Here is a 27,252-nt window from a genome sequence, read left to right as displayed (position 1 = left end):
CAGTAGGCGCTCCTGATCCCACCGTGCTCTGTCAGCATTTATTGAGCATCTACTGTGTCCCAGTCTTCCCCACCAGAGGGGTGCGAGAACTAAATAAGGACAGGAAATAGATGGAAATACTTAGGGTGGAGGGACCTAGAGGGATGCAGGGGACTGGGGTGGCCCCGCAGAGGGAAGTGGGGTGTTCTCAGACCACAAACTAGGAGAAGCCAGGGGACTGAGCTGTCAAAGCCACACACAGGGAGGGCTGGGGTCGGAGGGGGTCCGGGAGATCTGGAGATGGTAGAAAAAAGCCCAGTCCCAGCATCCAAAAGAAAGAGACTAGGGGATCTCTGTGAAGGACAGCCTGGTCTATGCTGCAGCAAGTTCAGGACAGCCTAAGCTACACAGTGAGATCCTATGTCAAAATAAAATAAAATAAAATAAAATAAAATAAAATAAAATAGGGGCTGGACAGTGGTGGCGCACGCCTTTAATTCCAGCACTCAGTAAGCAGAGGCAGGTGGATCTCTGTGAGTTTGAGACCAGCCTGGTCTCCAGAGTGAGTTCCAGGGCAATCAGAGCTACACAGAAAACCCTGTCTCAATTTTTTTTTTTTTTTAAAAAAAGGTAAGGGGGCTGGAGATGGCTCAGCGGTTAAGAGCATTGCCTGCTCTTCCAAAGGTCCTGAGTTCAATTCCCGGCAACCACATGGTGGCTCACAACCATCTGGAATGAGGTCTGTGTGTATGTCTGGCCTGCAGACATACACACAGACAGAATATTGTATACATAATAAATAAATAAAAATAAAAAAAGGTAAGTAAAATAAAATATAAATAAATAAAACCAGAAGCGGCTGGAGTGTGCGTGAGTGGCAAAGCATCTCCCCGTCATGTGTAAAGGCCCTGGAGCCACTGAAAAATAGAAAATAGAACCCAGCCAGAGGGGGAGGGGACTCAGGGCTGGGCCGGTCAGCATGCTCTTGCATGGAAGGACTGACCCGTGGGTCGTCGTCTATCACCCATACCTTACCTGTAAGGTGGAGCCTGTCTGTCCTGAAGCTCTGTGATTGGCCCTCGGGTCCGCCTGTCCCCGCCTGCCTCGCTGGGGTGGCTGTGGCACCTTTAACTGGAGCTCCTGGACTCGAACCTGGGTCTGCGAGCAGCAAGACAGTCACCTGACCGACCTAGAGTCTCCCTGCTTTACTCATTGGCGACAGGAGACCTTGGCCGAGGCAGCCTGTCCCGTGCACCCCCTAACAGCGTCCCTGCCTCAGTTTCTTTAGCCACTCGCGTGGGGGATGGGTGAGGGACTCCGTTTCCATGAAGGGCTGGCTCTCCACGGGGTGGGTCGGGATTGTGCAACAGTCCCAGGAACCAAGCAGGAGGATTTGTGGTTAGATTCCAGAAGGACTTCCCCTGGCCGCCTTGATTGGCCACCGGTCATGTGTTCTGAAGAGTGGTACCCGGTCCGCCTGGCCTGACTTGTTGGGGAGATCAGAGATCCGAAGTAACCAATGCTTTTGTCAACCTCAGATCCAGAGCGCTCTGAGAAGGGTGAGGATAGGAGCGCACGTGATTAGGAAGAAGTGGACAGCGACGAAACAGAAGCCCAAGGGCGGGGGGACCCAGCGTGCAGAGGCCCTGGGGCAGGATAGAGCCAGGCATTGGGGAGGAGCTGGGAGGAGGCCCCTGTGACTTCAGCCCTTGCTTGCATCCAGGGGCCCAGACCGAGGAGGGGGTGGGAGGCAGAGGTCGAGGCGGACTGCATTGCAGCCCATAGAGCCATGGAGGACTGCACACAGGTGGCTGTCTGCTGCCTTCCGCGGCTGGTCTGCGCCACCCACCACCTCCTGCGCCACTATGCAGCGCAGGGTCCCTGGTCGCTGTCTCCCCAGCCTGCGCCCGCCAGGCCGCCGCCCACTCTGCCCACATCTGAGGCTCCGCGGAGCCGGACAGTCTGCTGCAAACCACGGAATGTTCCCCGGAGCGCCCAACGGGATGTTGGGGGACAGAGGGAGGCGGGAGACCCAGTTGAGAGACAGAGCAGGGCCAAGTCGGGGCCACGGGGCAGCATCGGATCTGTTGACACCCACAGCCCCAGACACAGGAAACAGGGATGCTGTGAAACACTGTGGAAAACTCGGAAATGGAGCCGTGAGGGACTGCTCTCTGTCCACAAGGATGGAACAGGAGGCAGGGATTTGAACCCAAGCCTCTGAGGAAGGAAGGAGCTGAGAAACCACGGGGTAGAAACTAGTCAGACACAGTAGAGAAGATTTCATGAGTGGGGTGGATGGGTGGGTGGGTGGGTGGGTGGATGGGCGTGTGGGTGGATCAGTGGACAGATGGACACGTGAGTGGTGGATCACTTTGTCGTTATTTCTTGTTGACCGATCGTTGTGCTCAGCTTCCCAGCTAAAGCTTTCTCTCTGTTTGCTGGTGTTTAGAATCCTATCACGGAGGAGCACACCTCTAATCCAGCTCTCTCAGTAGGCAGATGCAGGTTGATCTGTACGAGTGTGAGGTACAGCCTGCTCTACAAAGAGAGCTCCAGGGCAGTCTGGGCTGCACAGAGAAACCCTAGGGGAAATTTTTTGTCTTGTTTTGTTTTGTTTTTCAAAACAAGGTTTCTGTGTGACTTTGGGAGCCTATCCTGAAACTAGCTCTTGTAGACCAGGCTGGCCTTGAACTCACAGAGATCTACCACCGCCCGGCTTTTGGTGGTGGTGATTTTTAAAAAGGAATAAAAGAGTAAGCTTGCATTGCCCTTGTCCATACACTTTCTGTCCCTGAAATTCAGTCCCAGACTCCACATGTGAAAGGAGAGAGGGTGCCCAGAACCGTGACTGCCACTCTCTGGTTCTTGCTCTGTGGATTGTGTGGTTGGCTGCACCGAAGGCTCCACCTGCTGCCACGTGTGCTCCCCTCGGCTGCTCCTCCTCTCTCTGTCGGCTATGGGCGCTCTCTGAGGTGATGCCCCCCACACTAGGCTCAGGACCCACCACAGCGAAATCAGTGGAAAATTAAATGCTGCCTGTGTGCTTGGGACTGGCTTCTAATGACCTGTTCCTGGGGATTGTTCCCAGCTGGTGCGGCCGGGGTTGGGGCTCCCCCCTTGCCACCCAATTTGAGGGGCACTGGCAATCTTGCAGCTGCAGTAAAGGCTGCATGTGATACAGCCCATGGCCTCGGCGGAGTTGGAGGCAGGGGGATGCTTTCCAGGTTCTGGGGACGGACCCCCTTGGACTCCACCACCCCAGTTCTCATGCTCTCCCTGCCTGTCACCTCCAAACCATGACATCTGCCCCCTGTCTGCAGGGTCTACACGCCCGGCCCGCTGCTGTGTGTCTCTGGGTAAATTGTGGTCCTATTCTGTGCCTGTATCCATGCAGGGAGTCAGGTGCATGAACTGGGTTGTGGGGCGTCCGCTGCTTAGGGGCCCTTCCCGTTCTGACCTTCCGAAAGAAACCTGCAGATTATTGAGGAACCCACATGTGTGCACTGGTGGACCTCAGTGGTCAGAGCGCCTGCTCTGTACCACATGATCATGGCGACGCAGGCCAGCCTTGGCTATATAGTGAGTTCCAGGCCAGCCTGGGTTACGTGACACTGCCCGATTTGGGAGTCCCAACCCATCTCAAGCCGAGTACACAAAATGCCACCAGAGATGCTCCACGGATGTTGTGTATATAAAAAAACCAGAAATCAAAGGTGTGGAGCCAGGCACAACTGAACCCAGCGTCGGTGTGCACTTCCCAGGACTGAGAGATAACATCTCCTGCAGACTGATTTTATGTTCAACTGGGGCATCCTGCACCGGGCCCCAGCAGCTACATAAGAATTGGTGTATCCTATCCGGGGCGGTGTAGAGCGCTGCCCACTCAAACCTGCGGCCACGGTGCAATGCTGGATGAGGACGCTAGAGGGCAGCGCAGGACCGCGAGCCGCCGTCCGCAACTGAGGACGCTCGGTGTGCAGGGGGGGCTGCAGGTGTCTGTGGGTGACGCAGGTGTCTACGAGTCACTGTACTTCACTGTAGGGGACGTCAGGTGACTAACCCACGAGCATTTGAAAAGCAGGTGATCTTCTGTGTTTGAGTGACTGTCCGGTTTGGAGCCAGGTGTCCTACATTGTGTATTTTATGCATGGTTAACTTTTAAAAATTTTTTTTGTTATTATTTTATGTTCACTGGTGTGAGGGTCGGATACCCTAGAACTGGGGTTACAGACAGTTGTGAGCTGCCATGTGGGTGCTGGGAATTGAACTCAGGACCTCTGAAAGAGCAGCCAGTGCTCTTAACCGCTGAGCAATCTCTCCTGCCCCTGGTTGACTTTTTTCTTCAGTTTTAAGCATGAATCCAGGGTCTCCCTCAAGTTAGGCAGGTTCCGCCACTGACCACGCCCCCAGCCCCTCACTGGGAGATTCTGGGCGGGGCTCTTCCCTGACCACGCCTCCAGCCCCTCTGCTGGGGGTGGAATTCTTTGTGGAGCTCTACCCTGAGTTATGCCTCCAGTCCTGAGTCCTGGTTTTCTTTGCCCAGGCTGGTCTAGGATTCATTATCATCCTACCTTAACTTCCAAAATATCTGAAAGGATAGTCCCGTTTGTCCCCTGGTACTCGTTTCTAAGCTGGCTGTCACAAAGGCTTCTCTTGAAGGAGAAGCTTAGCGCTGGGAGCTGGCTCTGCCGCTGACCCCACAGGAGGCTCGCCACCGTCTGTCAACCCAGTTCCAGGGGATGTGACATCTTACCATGTCGGGGAAACACGCACATCAGGAAGGATAACTGTGGCCAAATCGTGCCCATGACAACCACACATTGGCTCTGTCAGAGCAGAGGACAAAATACAGAACGAGTGGTGTGGCCATTTACCAATAAAACTTTATTAATAAGCTGGGTGTCCGTGATCTAGGGGTGGAACTCCTCTGGCGAACTCAGTGTATGGCCAGAAGTTCTCGCTGATGAGACTAGTCCCCCCACCCCCATGCGGTCACCATCCTTTGCCAATGGACACGGAGTCCATCTTGGCGGCAACAGGTAGACCCCTGCGGCTGTAGTTTGACACATGATTCTGCACAGATGAAGAATTCCTCATCCAAGCTGCTTAGGACAGTTTACTGGGTGGGGTGGTACTCACATGTTGTGTCTCCAACCCCAATACAAGTTTCTGGGTTGTTTGCTATTATTTAGTGTGCCAAGTGTATACACACATGCAGTCATTTAGCTCCTACCTTACTCCTGGCTTTTAACTCATTACGCACACATCCAGGCTTTGCAAATCCATTTCCCAGGGACCAGGCCTTGGGTTGATTCAAGGTCCCAACAGGCCTCACGGCCGGCCCTGCTCGCTGCTGAGCCAGGTGAGACGGTTCCCAGGGCGTCGAGCCCCTGTGCCCAGCCTTCCGACCTGGAACCTGGCCAGCTGGACTCAGCCTTCTGTACAAATATCCCCCGCAGAGGATGGGGGAGGGTGGGGAGGAGGAGGGCAGCCCCCCTCCCAAACCCGTTGCAGAAACCCATCCCTGCTGCTGTTTGTTCTGCTCTCGGGTAGTGGGGTCAGGACAGGGAGCCCCGGGCCACACCTCTGTGCCCTGGCCACTCCTTCTCTGTACCCCTACAGTGACCCCTCAGACCGGTCACATCTGAGCCTCAGTTTCCCCCCAAAGAGGAAGCATATTTAATAGCCTTGAGTCCAGTCTGCAGAGTGTGTATTTAGTGCCAGTTACTCTCCTGATCATCGGTTACTGGAGGCCACCTATGTGCCTGGCACGCAGGTTATTTAGGCAACTGGCATGCCAGGCTTTCCCAAACAAGGGTGCTGAAAAAGCCATACAGTAAGAATTCACTTAACCCCAGGACGTGTCAACGCCCGTCCCCACCCCTTGGTAGGACACCTGGGTGGAAGTGAGCCTCCGGCCTGCTGTAATGCATGGCAACTAAGGTGCAGGTTCAACATGCTTGTCATTCGCCGACCAGAAGTAGCAGCTGCCCCACAGTAGGACAAGCCGGGGGTGCGGGGGGCAGAAGTGAAGCCCTGGGACTGTCACACAGGAATCCAGGTGTTTCTGTACCCTGAGGACCCTGTATGAGGCCTCAAGAGCCCCATCTCCCTCGTTCCCCAGGGTTTAAGAACCTGGAGAATGATGGTCACTGCTTCTGACACCTCTGCTTGGTCCCTCTTAACCCACGGAAAGCGAAGGCAGGGAGATCAGGAGTTCAAGGCCAGCCTGGGCCAGTTAAAGGCACAAATCTTAAAAATAAAAGTGGACTGGGGGCGTGGTCATAGTGGAGCCCCGCCTAGAATACCCAGTGAGGGGCTGGGGCATGGTCGTGGTGGAGCCCCACCCACAATTCCCAGTGAGGGGTTGGGGGCGTGGTCAGGGTGGAGCCCCGCCTACAATTCCCCAGTGGGGGGCTGGGGGCGTGGTCAGGGTGGAGCCCCGCCTACAATTCCCCAGTGAGGGGCTGGGGGCGTGGTCAAGTCAGACTGGGTTTCTCAGAGCTGGGGGGTTACTTTTCCTGTGAGCAGAGCTGCGTCTTGAGCCCGCCGTGGGGTGCCATCTGTCCCTCACCCCTCAGCCTGGTGCCCGGTGGTCCCCAGAGGTGGAGCATTAAGGTCACCGTGTCTGTCCTTAGTTCACTTAGGAGTTTCAGCTTTTCCCCTCAGCCACAGCGCTTCTGGGAGTCTGAGTGACAACTTCCGCCCCTGGGGCAGCCCCCCAACTTCCTGCCGTGGCTGCTTACCCCAGTGCCAGCCCCTGCCCCGCCTGCGTCCTCCAGGACCATCGGATGTCAGGACAGTCCACACATGGGGATACTGAGGCACAGAGCGTGACTTTCGGGTGGCAGCGCCACAGGGGCTGGGGTCAGGGGAGTGAAGGACCCATGGCATCTGGCTGTCATGTCAGCACCTCCTGCCTCAGTTTCCCTATGCGCGGTGAGACGCCAGGCGGACGTGCCTGGAGCTGGCGAGGGGGGAACCCCGGAACCGCGCTGGGCGGACCCCGGCGTGTGCGGGCAGCTCTGGGGCTGCAGGCGGCTCTGGTGCCTACGCCCAGGCGTGTGTGCCAGGCCCGCCGGGCAGCAAGGCCAGGAAGATGTGCTTGGCTCAGCTCAGCTGCCTCCTCCTTCGCTGCAGAGAAACGTGAAGAGAAGAGGGTGCAGTTCCTCTCCCGCTCCAGACACCCCCACAGCTGGAAGTTCTACTAGCTGTCTAACTCGAGTCGTCGTCCCCCCACTTTCCAGGTGGTTTAGAAAATTCCAGAGGGAGGAGGGGTCTCACAAAGGAGGTCAGAGAGTCCTCGCCTCCTGGCCCGCCCAGTTTCCACGTGCGAGCCAGGGTGATCTGCTTGCTTCAAGCAGCCAGAGCGCTGGAGAACACCCGGCCTCAGTTTCCCTATCTGCAAAAGGGAGGCAGTGGTGCTGGCGAAGTCGGGCGCACTAGCTGACACCCCTCCTCAACCACAGGGCGGATTCGGCCCAGCTTCCGCTCAGGGAGGCTCAGAGGCAGCGACCCCCAGAGTTCACGCCGTTAATCCCTGCGCAAGTGAGGGCAGCACCAGAAAAAAAGATGAAGTCGGCGACGTCGGGGGCAGCTGCCAGTGCGACCAATCAGAGGCCGCGGAGCTGCACTCTGGCCAATCAGAAGCCAGCTCAGAAGGACCCCAGCCATTAGTCTCCCCCGAGGATCCGGGTCCCGCCCCCAGGTGACAGGCATGGGGAGGAGCTCGTCCGCAGAGCTAGCCTGAGGCCGGGTTCCCCGCCAGACGCCCCCGTTCAGATTCATTCACACTCAACTCTTTGCTTTTGAGTTGAAAAGACTCACATAGCCCAGGCTGACCTCCAATTGTGTAGCCCGAGGATGACCCTCCAGCTGGGGTGATGGGACCCCCCTGCCCAGACCTGCGGGTCATCTGAGGCTGAGGACTCTGCTGGGGGACTGTAGCCGGTGATAGCTCATGCGCCCACCATTCACTCCTGAAACACGTGTGCCCACGTCTGCCTCCCCAGCCGCGAGGCTCACGTACAGGGATCTGGAATTGAAGGTCAGCCTGGGCTACACAGTGCATAGGGCAGCCTGGGCTACACAGTGGATAGGGCAACCTGGGCTAAGTGATCAGAACTTGTCCCCCAAACTGAAAGTCAATAGAGAAGGTTCCGGGAGTGCGGCTGTGGGGTGCTTGCAGCGCGTGCGCCGTTAGAAAAGTCCTTCAACCACAGAAGAGTTTGGCCTCCCACCCTGTCGGTCTTTTTGTAGTAAAGAGTTTGAAGGTCACAGGGTCTAGCCAAGTTCGAACCCCCGGCCCAGCAGTTCTTTGCTGTGCGACTTTGGTGCCATCTGTCACCCTCTCTGTAAACTTGGTCTTCGGCCCAGGCTGGCTTTGAACCTAAGCTAATCCTGCTGCCTCAGGCTTCCCAGTGCTGGGATGACAAGTGTGTGTCACGACCGGGGCATAGTTGAGAGACACAGGAATCTCCTGCCTCAGACGTGAAAATATTTACTCTCTGGTTTTTGCACAACAACGACAGAAAGTTGACTGACCTCGGAACTAATGCGCCATCATGGAGAAGGCATCTCGGTGCCCAAATGAGTTGGTATTTGAAAGACCTGGTGGCTCAGGCCTGTCACCCCAGTGCTCAGGGGGTGGAGACAGGAGGGTTGGGAATTCAGGGTCATCCTTAGCTACCCATGGAATTAAATGTGTGGTCTTATGGCTATCCTGGACTACATGAGACCCTACCTTTAATAAATACATACAGTCTGGTGGCAGTGGTGGCACACTCCTTTAATCCCAGCATTCAGGAGCAGAGACAGGCGGATCTCTGTGCGTTCAAGGCCAGCCTGGTCTACAGAGCGAGTTCCAGGACAGCCAGGCTACACAGAGAGAGACCCTGTCTCACAAAAACAAATACACAAATAAAAATGAAATATCTAAAAAGGGCTTAACAGCGAAGAAGCAAATGTGCTCTGCGGACACAGTTACCCCACCGGCCCCCGTGTACAGAGGTGCAGGCTGAGGCTAGGCTATCACCCGGGACTGTAGAGCACAGCACCCTCCACAGTGGGTGGCGGCGCCCCACGGTTGTACCCCGACTTGTTTGCCTGCGAATGGGGAGATGTCCCGCACCCGGCTGCCCTCTGCTCCGGGCACCCCACCCTGTCTGTGCCTGCTGGGATTAAAGCTCTGTAGAATCTACCTTGGCCTAGGACTCACTCTGTAGCCAAGGTTGACCTTGAACTCCTGACCCTCTGGCTTTACTTGGCGTTGGGGGGGGGGGATTGAGCCAATGCTCGGCCCTCTCTGGGCCATTCTATGCTGGGGGTGTGCCCCACCTGGCCACGCCCCTACTCACCCCCTCACTGGAGGGATTCTGGGCGGGGCTCCGTCATGACCACGCCCCTGACCACGCCCCAGTCCCTCACTGGGGGATTCTATGCAGTGGCTTCTTCCTGACCACGCCCCCAACCTTGTTTTGATTCAAGCATCTTCACCCTTCCTGACCACGCACCCTGCTGCTGGTCTTGAGCTTGCCATCCTCCTGCCTCCAGCCTCATCCCTGCCTGGCTGCTCCTCCATGCCCTCTCCTCTGCTCTGGCCTCTGTCCAGAGATTGGGGATCAGACTGGGATTAGTCAAACAGGATTAGAGGTGAAAAGAGAAGGGGGCGGCTCCTAGCCATCCGGTGGAGAAGTGCCCCGCCCCCGTCCTCCCCATCAGACACCACCACCGAGCCCTAGAGATGGCAGTGCCGGTGGTGCGCTGCTGGCTTCTCCATGCTGTTCCACCTCAGGGAGGGGAACCGCCCTCTCTGAGCCCCAGGGACTCCGCTGCACGGGAGAGCGGGCTTGGAGTGGGAAGTAGGCCGGGAGTAGCGGGAACCTCCCTGGGGAAGGGATGAGGGAAGGTAACGCGTGTCAAAAGCCCTGAGCAGGTGCAACTTCTAGGTCAGGCTTCTGCCCGCAACCCGGGGCCCGGGCGAGCGGCGGCGGCGGATGCTCGGGGAGGCGCTGCGGCGAGGCGAGGTACGCGGCACTCCGATCCCCGGGGGCGGGGGCCGCCTGGCCGGAGCTGAGCCTGCAGCCCTGGCACCTGTCACTCCTCTCCACAGCCCGGAGGCTCTGGTCGGTGTCGCCTGCACGCGTGTCCGCGACCGCGAGTGTGCACGAGCGCGCGCGCGCGCCCGCCCGCCCGCCCGCGGGAGGCGGACTGGCGGCTGGGGATGCAGGCGCGGACGCCGGAGCAGTGGCAGCCTCGGTCTGCAGCCGAGGACCGACCGGAGCCCCGGCTGTGGGGGGGAGAGGCGGCGGGGGGCGGGCCGGGGGAGGGTCCGCGGGCGGGGCGGGCGGCTCCCCACGCGCCTCCCCACGCACCTCCCCACGCGCCTCCCCGCCGGCCGTCGCCTCGCCGCACCGCGCCATGGTACGTCTCCGCCCCCGCTCCCACTCCGTGCGGGGGGACTTTCCTGGGGCGCCGCGCGTGGGGTCGGGCGTGGGGGGGCTGCGGTTTCTGGGAAGAGGAGGGAGAAGGACGGTCCGCGTCTTCCTCCCGCCCTCCCTCCCTCGGGGGCGGAGCCGGGTCCGGGCGCCCAGGGGCCCCCGAGCGCGGCGAGGGTCCCCGGTGCGGACGGCGGGGGTGCGCGAGCGGCTCTGCCGCGCGCCCCTCGTCCTCCCGTCCCCCCTGCCCGTCCCCACCCGCGTCCGGGGCTCTCGGCGGCGGCGCGCGCAGCTTAGCGGAAAATGGCCGCTGCCCCGGTCGCCCCGCCCACCGCCGCCGCCGCAGCCCCGGCTCCGCGCTCTGGAGGCCGCCGTTCGGCGGGCGGCGCGGGTGCGCGTGCGCGCGGGAGGAGGCTCCGCGGCGGTCGGGGCGCCGCAGCCGCGTCCTTGGCTGCTCGGGAGGGGAATCCCCGCGCATTTTCGCGGCTCCTAGCATCTTCTAAATATAGATCCGCGCGGCCGAGGGCCGAGCCGGCAGTCGCCGCCCCCGGGGCTCGCACCGCGGCGCAGACGGGCGGGAGCGCACACACGGGTCCCCGCCCCGCAGCCTCGGTTTCTCATCTGCAACCCGGGAAAGGCTCTCCTGGGGACCCCCAGCCCTGTCACCGCCCTGTCTGTCGTGGGAGCCTGGCACAGGCCTGGCTGGATGGCCCCTGTGCCGCTGCAGTGTGGTGTCCCCCGGTAGTGACACCTCGGAGGGTGGAGGGTGGGCAAAGAGAGAAGCACTCTGGGAACTTTAGTTCATTCTCGAAACTTTGTTTTGGGGAAAGCTCGGGGCGTGGTCACAATGGAGCCCCAACACAGAATCCCCCAGCGAGGGGCGTGGTCAGTGATGGAGCCCCGCCTAGAATCCCAATGAGGGGCGTGGTCGGGTGGAGCCCCGCCTAGAATTCCCAGTTGGAGTCTGGGGGCGTGGTCGGGGTGGAGCCCCGCCTAGAATCCCCGGGGGGTCTGGGGGCGTGGTCGGGTGGAGCCCCGCCTAGAATCTCCAGGGGGGGTCTGGGGGCGTGACCACTGGCCTAGTCCGCAGAAGGCCTGGGGTTGGCCCTGGAAGAACCGGAATGCTACAGAAACATCCACAGGCATAGTCTGCTGTCCCTGGAGGGTCCCCATTCACCTTCCTCTTCTGCTCAGAGCCCAGTTGTAGCCATTGTGCAAGTCACACAGTCGGTCCTTTATAAAGGATCCGGGCAGACATGTATTCTTTTAAAGCTGCCTGTCTTCCTGGCGGCTCTCAGGCGTAGGCAGCAGATCCGGAGGAGCTCAAGGCCGGCCTGGGCTACAAGTGACCCTGTCTGAGAAAACCCAACACAAAAAGAAAGTGAAACTCCTCTTTGGGGTTGAGTTCTAAGGCCGGTCTGCAGCTGTGGGTCTCAAACAGGAGGGCTGCCCTGGGACTTGTCACTGCCGCTTGGAAGTCAGGGAGTCTGAAACACCCTGTCCCAAACTCCACAGGGCTGAGTTGGCGACCTACCCGGGTGGCCCTTGGAGGCGTCTCCAGAGAACAACCACCTTCCCCAGCTATTCCAGGTTGTCACCTGAGTGGGCTATGGAATGTTTGCCCCTGTTCAGTTGTTGGTGTTAAGGTTCTTTCATTTATTGCTTTTTTTTTCTTTTAATTTTTTGTATTTTCAGACAAGGTCTCATTATGTAGCTCTGTCTGAGCTGGAAATTCACTATGTAAACCAGGCTGGCCTTGAACTCACAGAGAACTGTCTGCTTCTGTCTCCTGAGGGGAATTAAAGGTGTGCGCCCCCATACCCACCCAGCTTGCTGTTAAGGTTCACATTGGTGGTCACCCCCTCTCAGTGCCTCTGTTAGGAACAACAACAAATGTATTTTTTTTTCTAAGATAGCATCAGAATGTGTAGACCAGGCTAGCCTAGAACCCAAAAAGATCCGCCTGCCTCTACCACCTGAGTGTTGGGATTGAAGGTGTGTGCCACCACCGCCTGGCTTAATTTTTATATTTAGTTTCTATTTCTATTCTTGTGCAGTAGAGGCCAGGAGGGACGCGGGGTGTCCTAGAACCGGACTGACTTCCACGTGGGCCCTAGGAGAGCAGCAGTGCTCTTGCTGCTAGGCTGTCTCTCTGGTCACCTCACTTTTTGTTTTTAACAAATGAGTCATGCACTATGGAGGTACAGTCTAGTGTCCACCTGAGCTGCCCGCCACGCCCTCGGCATACTGCCCCCTCACTGCAGGTTGTCTCCACAGCCCAGGGCGTTAGCCACCCTCGGGACGGAGCCACACCCCCACACTGCATGTGTGTTGAACCTACTGTGTGCAGTCCCCCGTATGGGGAGGTGCCCAGGATGAGCTCACTCAAGCCCAGGCTTTTACATCCATCCACTCTCTGTGATGGGTTGGCCGGTGTTTGTGGGTGCCCCTCATGTGTTGGCTGTTGTTGGGGTCACGGTGACCAGGTGACCCGCTCTGTCCCCAACATTCCTGGGAACTGCCACCCCAGCCAGTGGCTTCCTTCTTTGGGTCTCAGTTTCCTTGGTGTGACATTGATAAGGGCTCAAAGCCTCTTCTTAGGGTCCCCCTGCCGGTCTCCAGTCATGCTGAGCCTGCGCCTGCTGCATCCCTAGCCCTTGGGTCCTGGAAGAGAAATGGCTGAGAATGTCCCGGTCTTGTAAAAGCGCTGTGGACGCAGGGGCCTGGCTTGGCCAAATGTCTCCTTCGGAAAGGTGGCCTCTGGCTGGGCATCCCAGGAGGGTCAGCTACAGAGTGAGTTCAAGGCTAGCCTGGGCTACATGAGACTCTGTCTTGGAAGTAGAAATACTGGAGGGAAAAATGTGAAATTGGAGTGGGACTTCCTTGTGCCTCAATTTCCCCATATATGAAATGGGCAGCCTTAGACAGGCGGTGGTGGTGCACACCTTTAATCCCAGTACTCAGGAGGCAGAGGCAGTTGGATCTCTGTGAGTTCAAGACCAGCCTGATCTACAAGAGCTAGTTCCAGGACAGGCTCCAAAGAAATCCTGTTTACAGAGAAACCCTGTCTCAAAAAAGAAAAAAGAAATGGGCAACGTAGACACTAAGCTAAGCTTGGGGCCTGGCTGCTGGGAGCCCAGGTGGCCCAGGTTATGCCACTTGCCCTTTAGCAAGCAATAGTTTCAGCGTCTAGCCTGGGGTCCTGCAAGGCACCTTCCCTGGGGACCCCCAACTACCTCCAGGCCACTTGCTAGCCGTTTAAGGGGAGACCCCCACCCTGCTCCCCTCTTCCCGGCTGTCACTGGCTGGCTTGGGGACACAAGTGCAGTATGGGGCAGTGGGGGGCACAGGTGGGGTGTAGGGGGCATCTGGGGCACAGGTGGGGTGTAGGGGGCATCTGGGGCACAGGTGGGGTGTAGGGGGCAGCTGGGGCACAGGTGGAGTGTAGGAGGCATCTGGGGCACAGGTGGGGTGTAGGGGGCAGCTGGGGCACAGGTGGGGCGTAGGGGGCATCTGGGGCACAGGTGGGGTGTAGGGGGCAGCTGGGGCACAGGTGGGGTGTAGGAGGCATCTGGGGCACAGGTGGGGCGTAGGAGGCAGCTGGGGCACAGGTGGGGCATAGGGGGCATCTGGGGCACAGGTGGGGCGTAGGGGGCAGCTGGGGCACAGGTGGGGTGTAGGGGGCAGCTGGGGCACAGGTGGGGCGTAGGGGGCAGCTGGGGCACAGGTGGGGTGTAGGGGGCAGCTGGGGCACAGGTGGGGCGTAGGGGGCAGCTGGGGCACAGGTGGGGCATAGGGGGCATCTGGGGCACAGGTGGGGTGTAGGGGGCATCTGGGGCACAGGTGGGGTGTAGGGGGCAGCTGGGGCACAGGTGGGGCATAGGGGGCATCTGGGGCACAGGTGGGGTGTAGGGGGCAGCTGGGGCACAGGTGGGGCATAGGGGGCATCTGGGGCACAGGTGGGGTGTAGGGGGCAGCTGGGGCACAGGTGGGGTGTAGGGGGCATCTGGGGCACAGGGGTATGGGAGGCAGCTGGGGCACAGGTGGGGTTTGGGGAGCAGCTGGAGTATGGGTGGGATGTGGGGGGCAGCTGGGGCACAGGTGGGGCATAGGGGGCAGCTGGGGCACAGGTGGGGTGTAGGGGGCAGTTGGGGCACAGGGGTATGGGAGGCAGCTGGGGCACAGGTGGGGCATAGGGGGCAGCTAGGGCACAGGTGGGGTGTAGGGGGCAGCTGGGGTATGGGGCACAGGTGGGGTTTAGGGGGCATCTGGGCCACAGGGGTATGGGAGGCAGCTGGGGCACAGGTGGAGTATGGGGGGCAGCTGGGCACAGGTGGGGCGTGGGGGCATCTGGGGCATGGGTGGGGCATAGGGGGCAGCTGGGGCATAGGTGGGGTGTAGGGGGCAGCTGGGGCATAGGTGGGGTGTAGGGGGCAGCTGGGGCATAGGTGGGGTGTAGGGGGCAGCTGGGGCACAGGTCGGGTGTGGGAGGCAGATGGAGTGCAGGGGGCATACGGAGGCACAGGTTCGGGGGGAGCCGGGATTCAACCCCATCTTGCCCTGAACCCGGTTGCTGTGTCCTTACAACCCGAGCGCAGATGCACAGATTTGGGGGGACAGGACTAGGGGGTCCGCAGGCTACAGTTTGTTTGCTGTCGGCGATTTCTTTGAAAGTTGGATGCGGGCGACTGAGAGGGAGCGGGGGCGGGCGGGAGGCGGCGCGGGGCGGAGAGGACGGCGGAGGGAGGAGCGGGAGGAGCGGCTGCAAAAATGACTCAGTAAGTTCGGCGGCCGCTCGGCCTCTGCGCCTCCGGTGCCAGCGCCCCGGGATGTATTCCTCCCCGCTCTGCCTGACCCAGGTACGCACCCCGCGCCCGCTCGGCCCCTGCCCGCACCCCGGCTCCTCCTGGAACCGCAATTTTGCAGACTGGAACCTCCCCTCCGCAGCGGGGGTGGGAAAAAAAAAAGGCGCGCGCGTCTTCCTTACCCACCCCCTTCCAGGCCAGGATGTTCCTGGCATGGACCTGGGGTGCGGGCAGCTCTTGATATAGGGGATCCCCTCCCCATTAAGCTTGGATGTGCACTTGAAACCTCGTATTCTGGACCCCCACTTTGATTTGAATTCCCTAACTGTTCTTGGGACTCTCCCATCCTTCCCCTCCTGGCTGGATGTGTGGGGGAGCTGGCGTCCTCCCCACAGCCCTCACCCTTTGCCCCCAGGAAGCCTGGGGTCCTCTCCAGATGGAGAAACTAAGTGGGTATCTGCAGAAAGCCCCCTCCCACCCGTGGGACAGATCTTAGGGTTCCATGCTGTACCCATGGGTTCAGTGACTGTGCGGGAACGGGACCCCGGCTGTTGTTCGCGGGTCCCCAGTTTCCCAGGTGGCCCCCCCCAACTGGCCGTGGCCCCCTCCATTTCAGGCCCACGTGCGCGCGCGGGGGGGAGGGGCACACGAAGTTGGCGCGCAGGGGGGAGGGGCGGCCTTGCCAGTGTCCGTCGCGGGTCCCCCCTTCCCTGGCTCAGCTCCCCCAGCTCTGCATTGATTCTTGAATTATTGAGCTGAGCAGTCGCTACCAGGCGGCTGGCGGGAGGAGCAGAGGCTGGGGCTGGAGGAGGAGGAGGAGGAGGAGGTAGAGGCAGGGGACTGGCCCACACTGTGGGCTGCGGACTAGGTGACCAGGCCAGCACCTGCCCCACTGCTCCCCTCTGTCTGGGTTCCAGCATCTGAGGGGATGGGAGGAGGGGGCATATCCATCCTGCCAGAGACCCCTCCAAGGAGCCCCCTGTCTCTGTCCCCTCTGGGATCCCAGGCCTTCTTCCTTTTCCGACTCTACAGCCCTCTTCTGATTTTTTTTTTCTGTATGACTCCGGGGCCTCAGTTTTCCCCGAGAGAGAGAGAGAGAGAGAGAGAGAGAGAGAGAGAGAGAGAGAGAGAGATCTCCAAACTGTTAAGTGCGATGCTGGAGGTTTGTGATTGTCCAGTGTCCTGAGAAGTTTGTAGGGGACTCGGTTGTTTTCGCCAGGGAAGGCCCAGGTGGATGGTTTCAAGAACAAGTTCTCTGGGGTCCCCTGTTCCTGCCAGGTTCTACTTGGCAGGTAGAGTTCTTCAGTCCCCAGGGGAGGCCCCTGGATTGAGGGAACCCCAGCCTGCCCTACCTAGGGTTCCCTGGTGACCTTGGTTAAATGCCTGCCCCTCCGCAGACCTCAGCTTCTATTTCAAGCCAGATTTGGGGAGGGGGCACCCCTACAGCCTAGGGCAGGCATCACTTGGTTGCTGGCCAGACCGACAGTTGGGATGGGATTGCTGTGTGTCCCCGGGCAGACTCTGAGGTCTCTGTGTTGACTGTTGGGCTTGGTGGCTGAGAAGCCTGAGGTAGACGTGGCTGGCTGGAAGGCCGCCTGGGCACGTGGAATTCCCCATCCTGGCCTTCTGGAGTCCGGCCTGTGTCCAGGTTGCTGCTGGGAGCTGGGGGTGGGGGCAACCCCAGTGCTGGCTCCTGCCCAGGGAACTTGCTGTGTGGCCTTGGCCTCAGTTTCCCTTGTAGGAGGGTGTGGGTTGGACAGGGGTGGAGGGGCAGCCTCGGGTAGCAGGCGAGAGAGGAGAGGACAGAGGCAGAACAAGATGGAGGGTATCCCAGGCTGCTTTGGGTTTGGGGTCCCCCAGCCCTATGATCTCACTCACTACTCTCCTGGTCTGGGGGGACACTGGGACTTCCCAGAGTCCCCTGAGCCCCAAGTGTGGCCTCTCCCTCTCCACCCAAGCCCAGTCTCAGAAGGACCCCAGAAGCAATGCTGCAGTCCCCCGAGCCCCCTGTCTCGCGGCCCTTCCCCCACACACCACTCTCCGTGTCTGCCTTGACCTGTCTCTGCCTCTCTGTGTCTCCCTGTCTATGTCTCTGTCTCTCCTCACTCAGCCCTCTGAATCGGCTAATTTTAAGCCAGGGTTCAGCCTGAAATAACTCCTTTCTGATCTAACCGGATCCTACCGGGATCCTGACCCGGGGCGGGGTTGGCCCTGATGTCAGCCCTGGTGCCAGGGCTACCAGGTGCCCGGGAGGATTCTGGGAGCCCCCGTGGGTCCCCTGTCCCGCCTGTCACTCTGGGCAGTGACTCAGGCCCCTTTTCACTTTTACTCTCTGGAGGAATCAGCCGTTACTTCCATGAATCCCGAGCTGAGGCGGCCTCCCCCTCCCCCTCCCCCTCCCTCCCTCCTTCCCGCCCTCCCTCCCCACGTTAGTTATTCCGGGTTTGGGGCCAAATCCCTGTTGGCTGAGGTTGAGGATTCCCTGGGCCTGGGCTGAGGCCACCTCCCTCCTTCATTCATTCCCTCCTCATGGCTTCGCTCTCTCTGCTGCCATCCTGGCAGTGGGGAAACTGAGGCAGCACACGGCACCTGACAATCAGGGTTCCGTCCCAGAGGGGGTTGGGGGCGTCAGAGAGGTTGAAAACCGGCCCGGTACAGCACGGCATGGGCTCGGTTCCAGTGTGTCCCCGAGTGGACTCCGGCGATAGCGCCGTCCCCGTCCCCGCCGCCCCCTCCTCGCTGCAGAGAAGGTGCCTCTGCCTGGGCCGAGGCCTGTAAATCAGGGTGCTGGATTCTGGCGAGTCAGCGTTCTGGCCTCTCCCGCTGCAGTCGCTGCTCCCTCTCCGGCTCTTCCTGCCGCCCTGCACCAGACACGGGAGCCTCCCGCTCCTTCCTGTCCCCTCCCGCAGAACTCCGTGCAGCCCCCCTCCTCCCGGGTACACAGGGACCCGCCGCCACCGGTCAGATGATTTACCCCCATCCCCGTATCCCCAGAAATGCAGGAATGGGAGCCCCTCACATCAGCCCAGAATCCCGGTGACATATGGCCTCAGGTTTTTTTGGAGGGGGTATTTCTTATGTACTAGGGCATGACACACAGTAGGAGCTCAATAAGTGCTATCAAGCATAGGTGAAGGCACACAGTAGGCATTCTATAAACGTTCATTGCTTAGTAAATGGCTGTTAGTGTGTCATCTCACACAGAACAAGGGAGACAGGATAGTGTCTCCTGCAGACAGCCACACCCATTGTCCAGAGCTAGGTATACAGTAAGCACCTAATAAATGCTGCTGCCCAGGCCCGTGGCTTGGCCGGTAGGCATTTCATAGCTTCCCTTCACCCTGTCAGTTAAGTGACACAGACTTGAGGTGAGTGAAGGCACACAGTGGTGACCCCCAAATGTTAGGGCACATGTGGAGGTCAGAGGTCACCCATAGGCAGAATTTGAACTCTGGTCCCGGTACTTCCACACTGGCAAACCCCCCCCCCACATATACACTCACAACTCAGTCTTAAGTCTGACCAGCCCCTGGCAGCTGCAGGGTTTGATAAGTTAGGGTGCCTGTGTGGGGTGAATTGGAAGAAGGCAGGTAATATAAGATTCACCAGGTATGGTGGCATGCACCTGTGACTTTGGTACTCAGGAGTCTGAGGCAGGGGGATTATCATGAGTTTGTGACTTCAGACCGAGTAGAGGATCCACAGGGAGCTGTGTGAGCGTGGGGACGGGGCATAGCCCTCCCTGTCTTCCCCACTCCTCTGCCACCCACTGCTCCAGGCAGGACCTCTGCACTGGCTGAGCCCTCGCCGTACCAGGCTGGCAGAGAGTCCCCTGGGGGCTTGGTGAGAGCTTGCCACAGGCCCCACGCTCTGAGTGCAGATCAGGAATCTGGAGTGTGGGGGTAGACATGGCAGGTTCTCGGAGCTGCGTGGTCACTTGTGTGAGGAGGACTGTGGGTTCAGATGGCCCTGGACCCCCCAGTTCAGAGGGGAGGGTGGGAGTCACAGGACTGGCCCAGCAAGAAGCAGTGCAGGGGCCCGGTCGTGGGAGCGGTCTTGTCTGACACCCTCCTTGGCTGGGAACGAGGGTGGCCACATTGAAGCTCGAGAGAAAAGCCGCATGAAGGGGGCACTGGGGACAGGGCGTCGGGACTGTGGAGGGATCGCCGGGCTCTTGTGCAGGTGTCCTGGCTTTGGCTGGTCTCGTGGGACAGAGAGCTGGGCCTGCCTGGCCAGCAAGGACAGGGAGCATGACCAGCAGGTCTGTGACCCAGTCACTGCTGTTTACCCTCCTACCTTGCTGACCAGCCGGGGCCACAGTGACTGTGCTGTGGGTGCCCACCGTGGCCTCCCCTGGGTGGAGCCTAGAGGGCAGAAACAAATGGGACCCGGTGACAGGGGTGCTCAGGGTGGATTGGATCTGGGTCGCAAAGCCCCCACTGGCCTCCACCCACCCAGTTACTGTACCCACTGGCCCCCACGCTGCCGCCCAAGCCCCTCCACCCCCGCTGAGGTCTGTGTGACCTGGTTCCTGCCTGTCTCTGATTTCACAGGTCAGTTACCATCCTGACCCACGAAGAGGCTCCATGAGCCTAGCCCAGTCCCCCATCTTCTCCCCAGACTCGCAGCCAGCATGGGGGAGGGCAGGAGCACCCCCCCCCCCGAGGTCCAGGCCACAGCTGTTCAGTGACTCACACCTCACAGGACATTGGCCTGGGGGACGGGGTGGCCCGGCCTGGCCTCCTCTGTCACACCCGCTATTTTCAGAGGTTTGGTAATAGGTGGCATTTGGCATCCTGGCTCTGGGGTGCGGGGCAGATGTGGTCTTGGGGGGGGGTGAGCCTGCTCAATGAACTGGGGGTTCCAGAGGAGACCTCCTGATTCAGAACTGTCATTAGAAGAAACAGACCAGCCACCTGTGGCCTGTCTACTTGAGGCCAGTGGGGACCTCAGGCGGATCTTGGCAAGGTCTGGGCCTCAGTTTCCCCACAGGTAGCGGAGCTCTGGGGGTGCTCCCCTCCACGTGATTATGTGGCTCCCGTCCCAGATGTCGCTATCCCCCCAGCAGAGAGACAGAATTTTATCTTCCCTCACATCCCCTGTAACACTGAGGGTCCTCTCGGTTTTTCCTGGTGGACACTGCCAGCCTCAGGGTGACCCCTCCCATTCAGGGAAAGACACCCTGTGCTGCTCCCAGGGTGGCAGAGGAAGTCTGAGGCCCCCCCCATCTCATTGGGGACACACCCGGACCTGCGGCTCCCGCATGGTTTGGGCGCTCCTGTGCAGCTGGGGACCCCTGTGGCTGGCATTTGGGGACACTTTGTGTCAATAAAGCTTTATTGTAAGCCACCTGTGCTGTCGCATTTCCCTGGCACACATCAAGGCACTGGCCTCAATCTTGGACAGTTCTCTTCCCAGAACCTCATCTTCCCATAGGGGACATGAGTATCCCCGGTGTCCCAGCTCCGTCGTTTACTGGGAGCTCTGGTTGCCTGTCTAGGGCTTCATCTCTAGACCCCCCCTCCATCTGTGGTGGGACAGTCTGGGCCTCAGTTTCCCCACCTGGGCAGTGGCTCCGAGTGTACCCGGCCTCAGTTATCCCGCCTTTCCGCAGGATGAGTTCCACCCGTTCATCGAGGCGCTGTTGCCGCACGTGCGCGCCTTCGCCTACACGTGGTTCAACCTGCAGGCGCGGAAGCGCAAGTACTTCAAGAAGCACGAGAAGCGCATGTCCAAGGACGAGGAGCGCGCGGTGAAGGACGAGCTCCTGGGCGAGAAGGCCGAGGTGAAGCAGAAGTGGGCGTCCCGGCTGCTGGCCAAGCTGCGCAAGGACATCCGGCCCGAGTGCCGCGAAGACTTCGTGCTGGCTGTGACCGGCAAAAAGGCACCAGGCTGCGTGCTGTCCAACCCTGACCAGAAGGGCAAGATGCGGCGCATTGACTGCCTGCGCCAGGCTGACAAGGTGTGGCGCCTGGACCTGGTCATGGTCATCCTGTTCAAAGGCATCCCGCTGGAAAGCACGGACGGCGAGCGGCTGGTAAAGGCGGCCGCGTGCGCGCACCCGGTGCTGTGCGTGCAGCCACACCACATCGGCGTGGCCGTCAAGGAGCTGGACCTGTACCTGGCATACTTCGTGCGTGAGCGTGGTAAGTGTGGGGGGCACACGTGGGGCATGGGGGCATGGGGGCGGGAGCCGGGTTTGGCCGTGACGGGGCGTAGTCTGGTCAAAGGCGTGGTCAGAGTCAAAGGAGCTGGGCCACGGCCATGGTCAGGGGTGGGACCATATTCAGGGTCATCATCAAGAGCTGGGCCGTGGTGTGGCCATGATCATTGTCAGTCAGGGACATCGTAATGTGGTCGTGATCGCAGTTAGGAGCTGAGCCATGGCGTGGCCAGTGTCGTGGTCAGGTTCAGGATCATTGTCACAACAAGGTCATGTTTAGGGACATGGTCAGGAGCGGGCCCGTGGGCACTGAGGGATAGGTCCATGCGCTGGGGCAGGGTCAGTCAGGGCCGTCAAGGATCAGCACCGTGAATGCCTGTCGTCCTTCCAAGTGGAGCTCAGCGAGCACAGCCCTGCTCAGGCCTGGGGGAGGAGGGCCAGCGTCACGTGTGGAACCACAGGAAGGAGCAGCCACGAGAGAGGGCTAGCCTCCACCTGACTGGGCCTTGGCGCCTGTGGAATGTGGGGCTGTGACCATGGTGTCCACAGACCTGATTGGCCTGGATCTGAGCAATGCTGACCTGGAGCTGGGAAGGGGGTGGGGCCAGGCTATGGATCTGCTTTGAATAGGAGCTGGAAGTTAAGGACCCAGGCCAGGGGATGTGGCCCTACTTGTGGGCAAGCGCGTAACCATGCCCCTTCTTACTTCAGACTGCTGCTGAATGGGAGGTGCCTTTCACGTGGGCGGGGCCGACCATGGCTCCGCCCACTTCCGACTTCTGCTGAATAGGAGTTCCAGGGAGCCAAGTCCATGGGGTAGTCTGGCAGGACTCAGGCAGAGGCAGGGGGATCGCTGTGAGGTGGACAAAGGCCCGTGCTCCATCTGAGAGTCAGCCACGTGTGTCATCTGCGAACCAGGGTTCCAAGAACCCAGCTAGCACCCAGGCAGGTTGCCCGGTGATAGCCCATCAGAGAGGACAGCCCTGGGCCGGGTGGGTCACTCCTGGCTGCGTGGATCCACCTCTTCTCTGTACCTCAGTTTCCCCCACCAGTTGGGGGTCCCCAGTGTCACACAGAGTAGAGCCAGTGGGGCCTCTCCCAGCCCTGACCTTGAGTCTGGCTGCAGGTGACCTTAGCTTCTGGCCCAGTCCCGCCCCCACCTCCCGCCAGCCCCCAGCTGTGTGGACCAGTGGGTCAGAGGCTGTGGGTGACCACCGTGGGCAGGGGCAGGGTGTGGCCTGGAGGTCCTGGGCTCAAGGGTATCCAAGTCCCCATTGTTACCCCCACCCCCGCCCCGCCTCCTTGGAACTGTGCTGATAAATTTTCAAAGGCACTTTCTGCTGCGTCAGCACCATTTCCCCGCGTCTCCCTCCCCCACCCTCCTCCTCTGCCCAGCGGCGGGCAAGGCCTCTGGGCCTCCCTGAGATGCCTTCCCACGGGTCACCCTGGTCAGCCACCTGCGTCCCTGGAGGCTGGGACAGCCAAGGTTGGCCAGTCCTATAGCTCGGTTGCCAGTTGGCTGTGTGACCCAGGCAACTCATCCTGTCTGTACTTAATGTCTGTATCTATAAAAGAGGAAGCTCACACATAGGCTCCAAGGGAGTCGCCAGGAATCCTTCAAAACAAAAAACAAAACCTACCCGGATCAAGATGCAGCCATCCCAGACCAGGGCGGCCATCACTGCCTCAAGCCGTTGCCTTTGCCGGCTGTTCCTGTTTCCCAAAAAACTTTTCCCTAAGCGAAAATCCTGAGTGTATTTCAAAACCCTGACTCGCAGCTCCACCTCCATCCATCAGACATTTTTCTGGAGGTCTTAGGTTGCTCTGTAGCTCAGCCAGGCCTCCTGCCCCGGTTCCCATCTCAGCCACCATGTCTGACCAGGGAGGCAGAAGCCAGAGGGTCAAAACAGAGACCAGCTCTATCCCAGACAGCCTAGCCTGAGCCACCAGTGCCCCTACCCCCAGCCCGGGCACCAAAAATGGAGTCGCTGTGCCCATCACTGAGGTCCCCGTGAGGTCCCTGAGAGACACCACCCTGAGCCCTGTCCCCCAGTTCCTCTGGTCGGCCCAGCTCATCTGGCTTCTGAACCAGCAGTTGGGGAGTGAGGGATGGAGGAGGCTGCCCTTGTCCCCCTCCTGCCTCAGGGGTCCCCAGGATGGGGGTCACTACCTGTGATGCTTAACATGGGGGTAGCAAGCTTGGATTGAGCTCTTGAGGGGCACAGGGGTTTGATGTGAGACCTCTGAACAGTGAGGGTGCAACAGTTTAAATTAGTGAGGGGCTCAGGCTGGCCCTGGGTTCTGTCCTCGCAACCCTGGAGGTCAGGTCTAGCCTCTGCTACATGCTAAGTTCAAGGCTGACCTGTGTCAGAGGAAGAAGTGGGTTAGTGGAGGAAGTGGAGAGCCCGACAAAGTCTGGAGAGAGCACACCAGGCTGGAGGGGTGCTCAGGGACTGCAAAGATCCTGGGGTCACAGGAGCCAAGGAGATAGAGGAGACTGGGGTGCTGGGGTGGAGGCCAGTGGCGGGCGAACGCAGCCCAGGCTCCCAGGCTTGGCCTGCTTTCGGGAAGGAGTCTGGGAAAGCTGGGCCGAAGGAGAGGTGGCTGCCAGCCGGCCGCCCTGCCCCCGCTGCAGCCCGCGAAACCCGAAGCGCGGGCGGGCACCGTGCCAGGGGGGGAGGGGTGCCAGGCCCGCCCAGGCCGGCAGCTGCCAACCCAGATGGTGCCCATGTGCTCGCCATGGCCGGACTCCCTTCCCGCCAACAGCCACAGGGACAGCGTGGTGGCCCCAGCAGGACCCAGAGTGGGAGTGTGGTCGCCTTGGGTGCCAGGAGGTGGGGGCCGTGCTGCCAATGTTGGAACTAGGGCCTGGAAGGGCTCACTCTTCCTCACTGGGGGATTCTAGGCGGGGCTTCACCCTGACCACACCCCCAGCCCCTCTCACTGGGGGATTCTAGGCGGGGCTCCATCCTGACCACGCCCCCAGCCCCCTCACTGGGGGATTCTGGGCGGGGCTCCATCCTGACCACGCCCCCACCCCTCACTGGGGAATCTAGGCGGGGCTTCACCCTGATCATGCCCCCTGCCTCTCACTGGGGGATTGTAGGCGGGGCTCCACCCTGACCACGCCCCCTGCCCCTCACTGGCCCAGTCTTTCCCATCTTTAGGGGAGGGGGTCTTTGAAGCACAGGTGGTGTCTTTCATGTCACTGGCTTTCTAAGAGACAGAGCTGCAACCCTAAAGAACACAAACTCCTGAAAAAAAAAATCAACGAACAACCAGCCCATCCACATGTCCTGTGTTCCCCAGGGTAGAGACAGTGGAGGTCTGAGGTCAGGGCCAGCCTGGGCTACAGAATGAGACTATATCTAAAATGCCCAGGCTGGGCTCACTCCATTCCGGATTCTTGAACCCCTATGTCCCCACTAGAGGCAAGGTGGCCCAGGGGCTGTGAGGCCGCAGGTGTCCAGAGGGGAAGGGGAAGGGGGACCCCGCGGCCTAGTCGTGGCCACTGATCCCAGCGGACGGCAGAGACAGATGGGCAGTCATGGTCGTCCATCCTCCCCTTGGTGGCGCTGCGCATCCCTGGGCAGGTGGCCGGACTGCTCTGGGCCTCTGCAGGAAAGGGCTACTCCCGGGCTACTCCCGGCATGCTGTGCAGCCCCGGGGAAACCTGAGGAGCATCTCTGGTCTCTGCCACTTCCTTGCTAAGAAAGGTGTCAAATACTATCGCGCCTGCGGCGCCGCGCATACTGGCAGCGTCGGGCAGGTCACCCTGGGGCTCCGAGTCCTTGTCCCCTGCACCGTGCCCGCCACAGTTGGCTGGGAGCGGATCGGGACATCTCCGACCCCTACACAGCTGCCCGCAGCCCTGCCCATGCGTAGAGCTTTGAGGAGGATGGGCAGGACCCGTCTGTGGACATGGGGAGTCATGACAAGTTGGGGAAACTGAGGCCCCGAAAACTCCATCTGGCCTCATTTGGGTTTTCGGGCAGGGTCGCATGTAGCCAGGCTGGACTCAAATGTGCGACTTGGCTGAGGATGGCTCAGATTCCTCGTCCCCTGCCTCAGCCACACAGAGGGGGACCCCTAGACCAGCGCTGATGTCCCATCCTCTGGTGGGAACCATACAGAACACTGCCCCCGCATGTTCTGGAACATCCTGAATGGGCTAAGCCGCAACTGCGGGCTTTGGCATGCTGAGGACCCACAGCCCCCCCCAGCTTGGTGTTGATGGGCAGATCGGTGGCAGGACTTCCCACAAGGTCTACACCCTGAAGGCTGAGGCAGGAGTGTGGTCATGAGCCCCTGTTGGAGTTGGCTAAGCGCCGACTTATCTACACTGCCACAGACAGGACAGTTATCACACTTAACCCTCCTGAGGGCTGAGGCTGGGAACGGAGCCCAGCAGGCAAGATTCGAACCCACAGCTCAGATTCCCAGGGAGTTCCCAGAAGCACCTCAGCCCCTCGGGCCTAAAAGCTGGTTCGGTCGTGGAAGTTTTGGGGTTGGGGGTCAGCAGTGAGGGTGCAGAGGCGGGGGTGCAGGGCGTCTGACTCCAGGTGTCCATCTGTCCTCATGCCCAGTCTGCCCGCCAGGGCCCGCCCCCTGCTCTCCCTTCCCTCCTCCTCCTCCTCCCCCTCCTCCTCTCCCTCCCCCCCCCCTCAGAGCTGAATGGGCCCCTTGTTCCCGGCCACACCCTCCCCCGGGGTCACTCTGGGACAGACTCAAGCCGCAGACCGCCTTAAAGGGCCAGCGTCAAGATGGGCGCCCAGAGGCTCAGGGTGGCCAAGGCCCCACCCCAGACACTTGGGGGGTGGGCGGAGCTCCAGATTCAGTGCAGTAATAGGACACCTGCTGCTTCCGGATGATTTAGCTTGCGGGGGGGGGGGGGGGGGTGGTTCAGGCCCCCTGTTTCACTTCCTCTGTGACTCAGTTTCCCCTCTAGGAGAGCCAGAGGGCAGTCCGTCTATGGAATGTAGAAGAGGCCTAAAAGGTCACCAGATGTGGCAAGGATTGCATTTTTTGACTACCTACTGTATACCAGGCCCTGCTGAGAGAGGTGCAGAGCACGGAGGGGGGCGGGTCATGGTGCCCTGAGGAGGCGCCCAGGGGTGGCCGGTCAGGTCAGTGCTGTGCAGCCCCGGGCTACACGCAAACCCTCTCTGGGAGTCGGTTTCAAGAGTAATGGGAACAGAAAGGGTCTCTTTCTGTGAACCAGTAGGGACTGGTCACTTCTGGGTGCTGCAGGGAGTGGGGGTCCCCAGGAGAGAGCCGACGGGAGGGGGTCCCCAGGAGAGAGCCGACGGGAGAGGGGGTTCGGCAGGTGGGAGCCGACAAGAGGGGGGTTCAGCAGGTGGGAGCCCTGGGAGGAATCAGGGACCTGGGATTGCACCCTCTGCGGCAGCCGGGCTGCTGATGTGGCCCAGGTCTGCAGTGCAGACGCCCCGACTGGTCCCTGCCGGATGGAGCTGCCTGTTCCTTATGTAACTGGGTTATGCAAGGACAACGGCCCAATTACATAAGGAGGCGGCCGTGGGGGAGGGGCTTAAAGGGGCCGTGTTCCGAGACTCCCGCCCCCAGCCCTCCTCCACATTGATGGCAGTCATCCCTCCCAGCCTCAGTTTCCCCATCTGTAAGTCAGCCAGGGCCTCGCCAGTCTGCCTCTGAAGCCCCTAATTGTGCCAGGAACTGTCAGTCCATGAATGAGAACGGGGTGGAGGTGAGGGTGCAGCTGAGTGGACAGGTCCCTGGGGCCGCAGCCTGGGGGAGCGCAGGACAAGGCGGACCCCAACTGAGGAGACACCTGTGGTGACCTCTGATGTGAGCTCTGGCCTTTGGGGGTCGCCACTGTCCCCCATAACCA

At 60.3% G+C, this 27,252-nt stretch overlaps 1 protein-coding gene across 3 annotated transcripts in view; it reads left to right on the top strand.

Annotated features, from left to right (window-relative positions):
- The first annotated feature begins 10,310 nt into the window (after positions 1 to 10,310).
- Positions 10,311 to 27,252, top strand: part of LOC130875442 (nuclear factor 1 C-type) — a 31,521-nt gene continuing 14,579 nt past the window's right edge. For 2 of the 3 annotated variants that reach the window (XM_057771230.1, XM_057771228.1), the window contains exons 1-2: positions 15,171 to 15,277; positions 20,838 to 21,369. In XM_057771230.1, the coding sequence (XP_057627213.1) occupies positions 15,248 to 15,277; positions 20,838 to 21,369 (562 nt within the window). In that variant the 5' untranslated portion in view covers positions 15,171 to 15,247. Of the gene's footprint in view, positions 10,405 to 15,170; positions 15,278 to 20,837; positions 21,370 to 27,252 lie in introns of those variants that run through there. The other variant, XM_057771229.1, reaches the window with a different exon arrangement.

This window comes from Chionomys nivalis, chromosome 6, assembly GCF_950005125.1.
Source record: "Chionomys nivalis chromosome 6, mChiNiv1.1, whole genome shotgun sequence".
Lineage (NCBI taxonomy): Eukaryota > Metazoa > Chordata > Mammalia > Rodentia > Cricetidae > Chionomys > Chionomys nivalis.
This window is presented reverse-complemented; position numbering and strand designations above follow the sequence as displayed.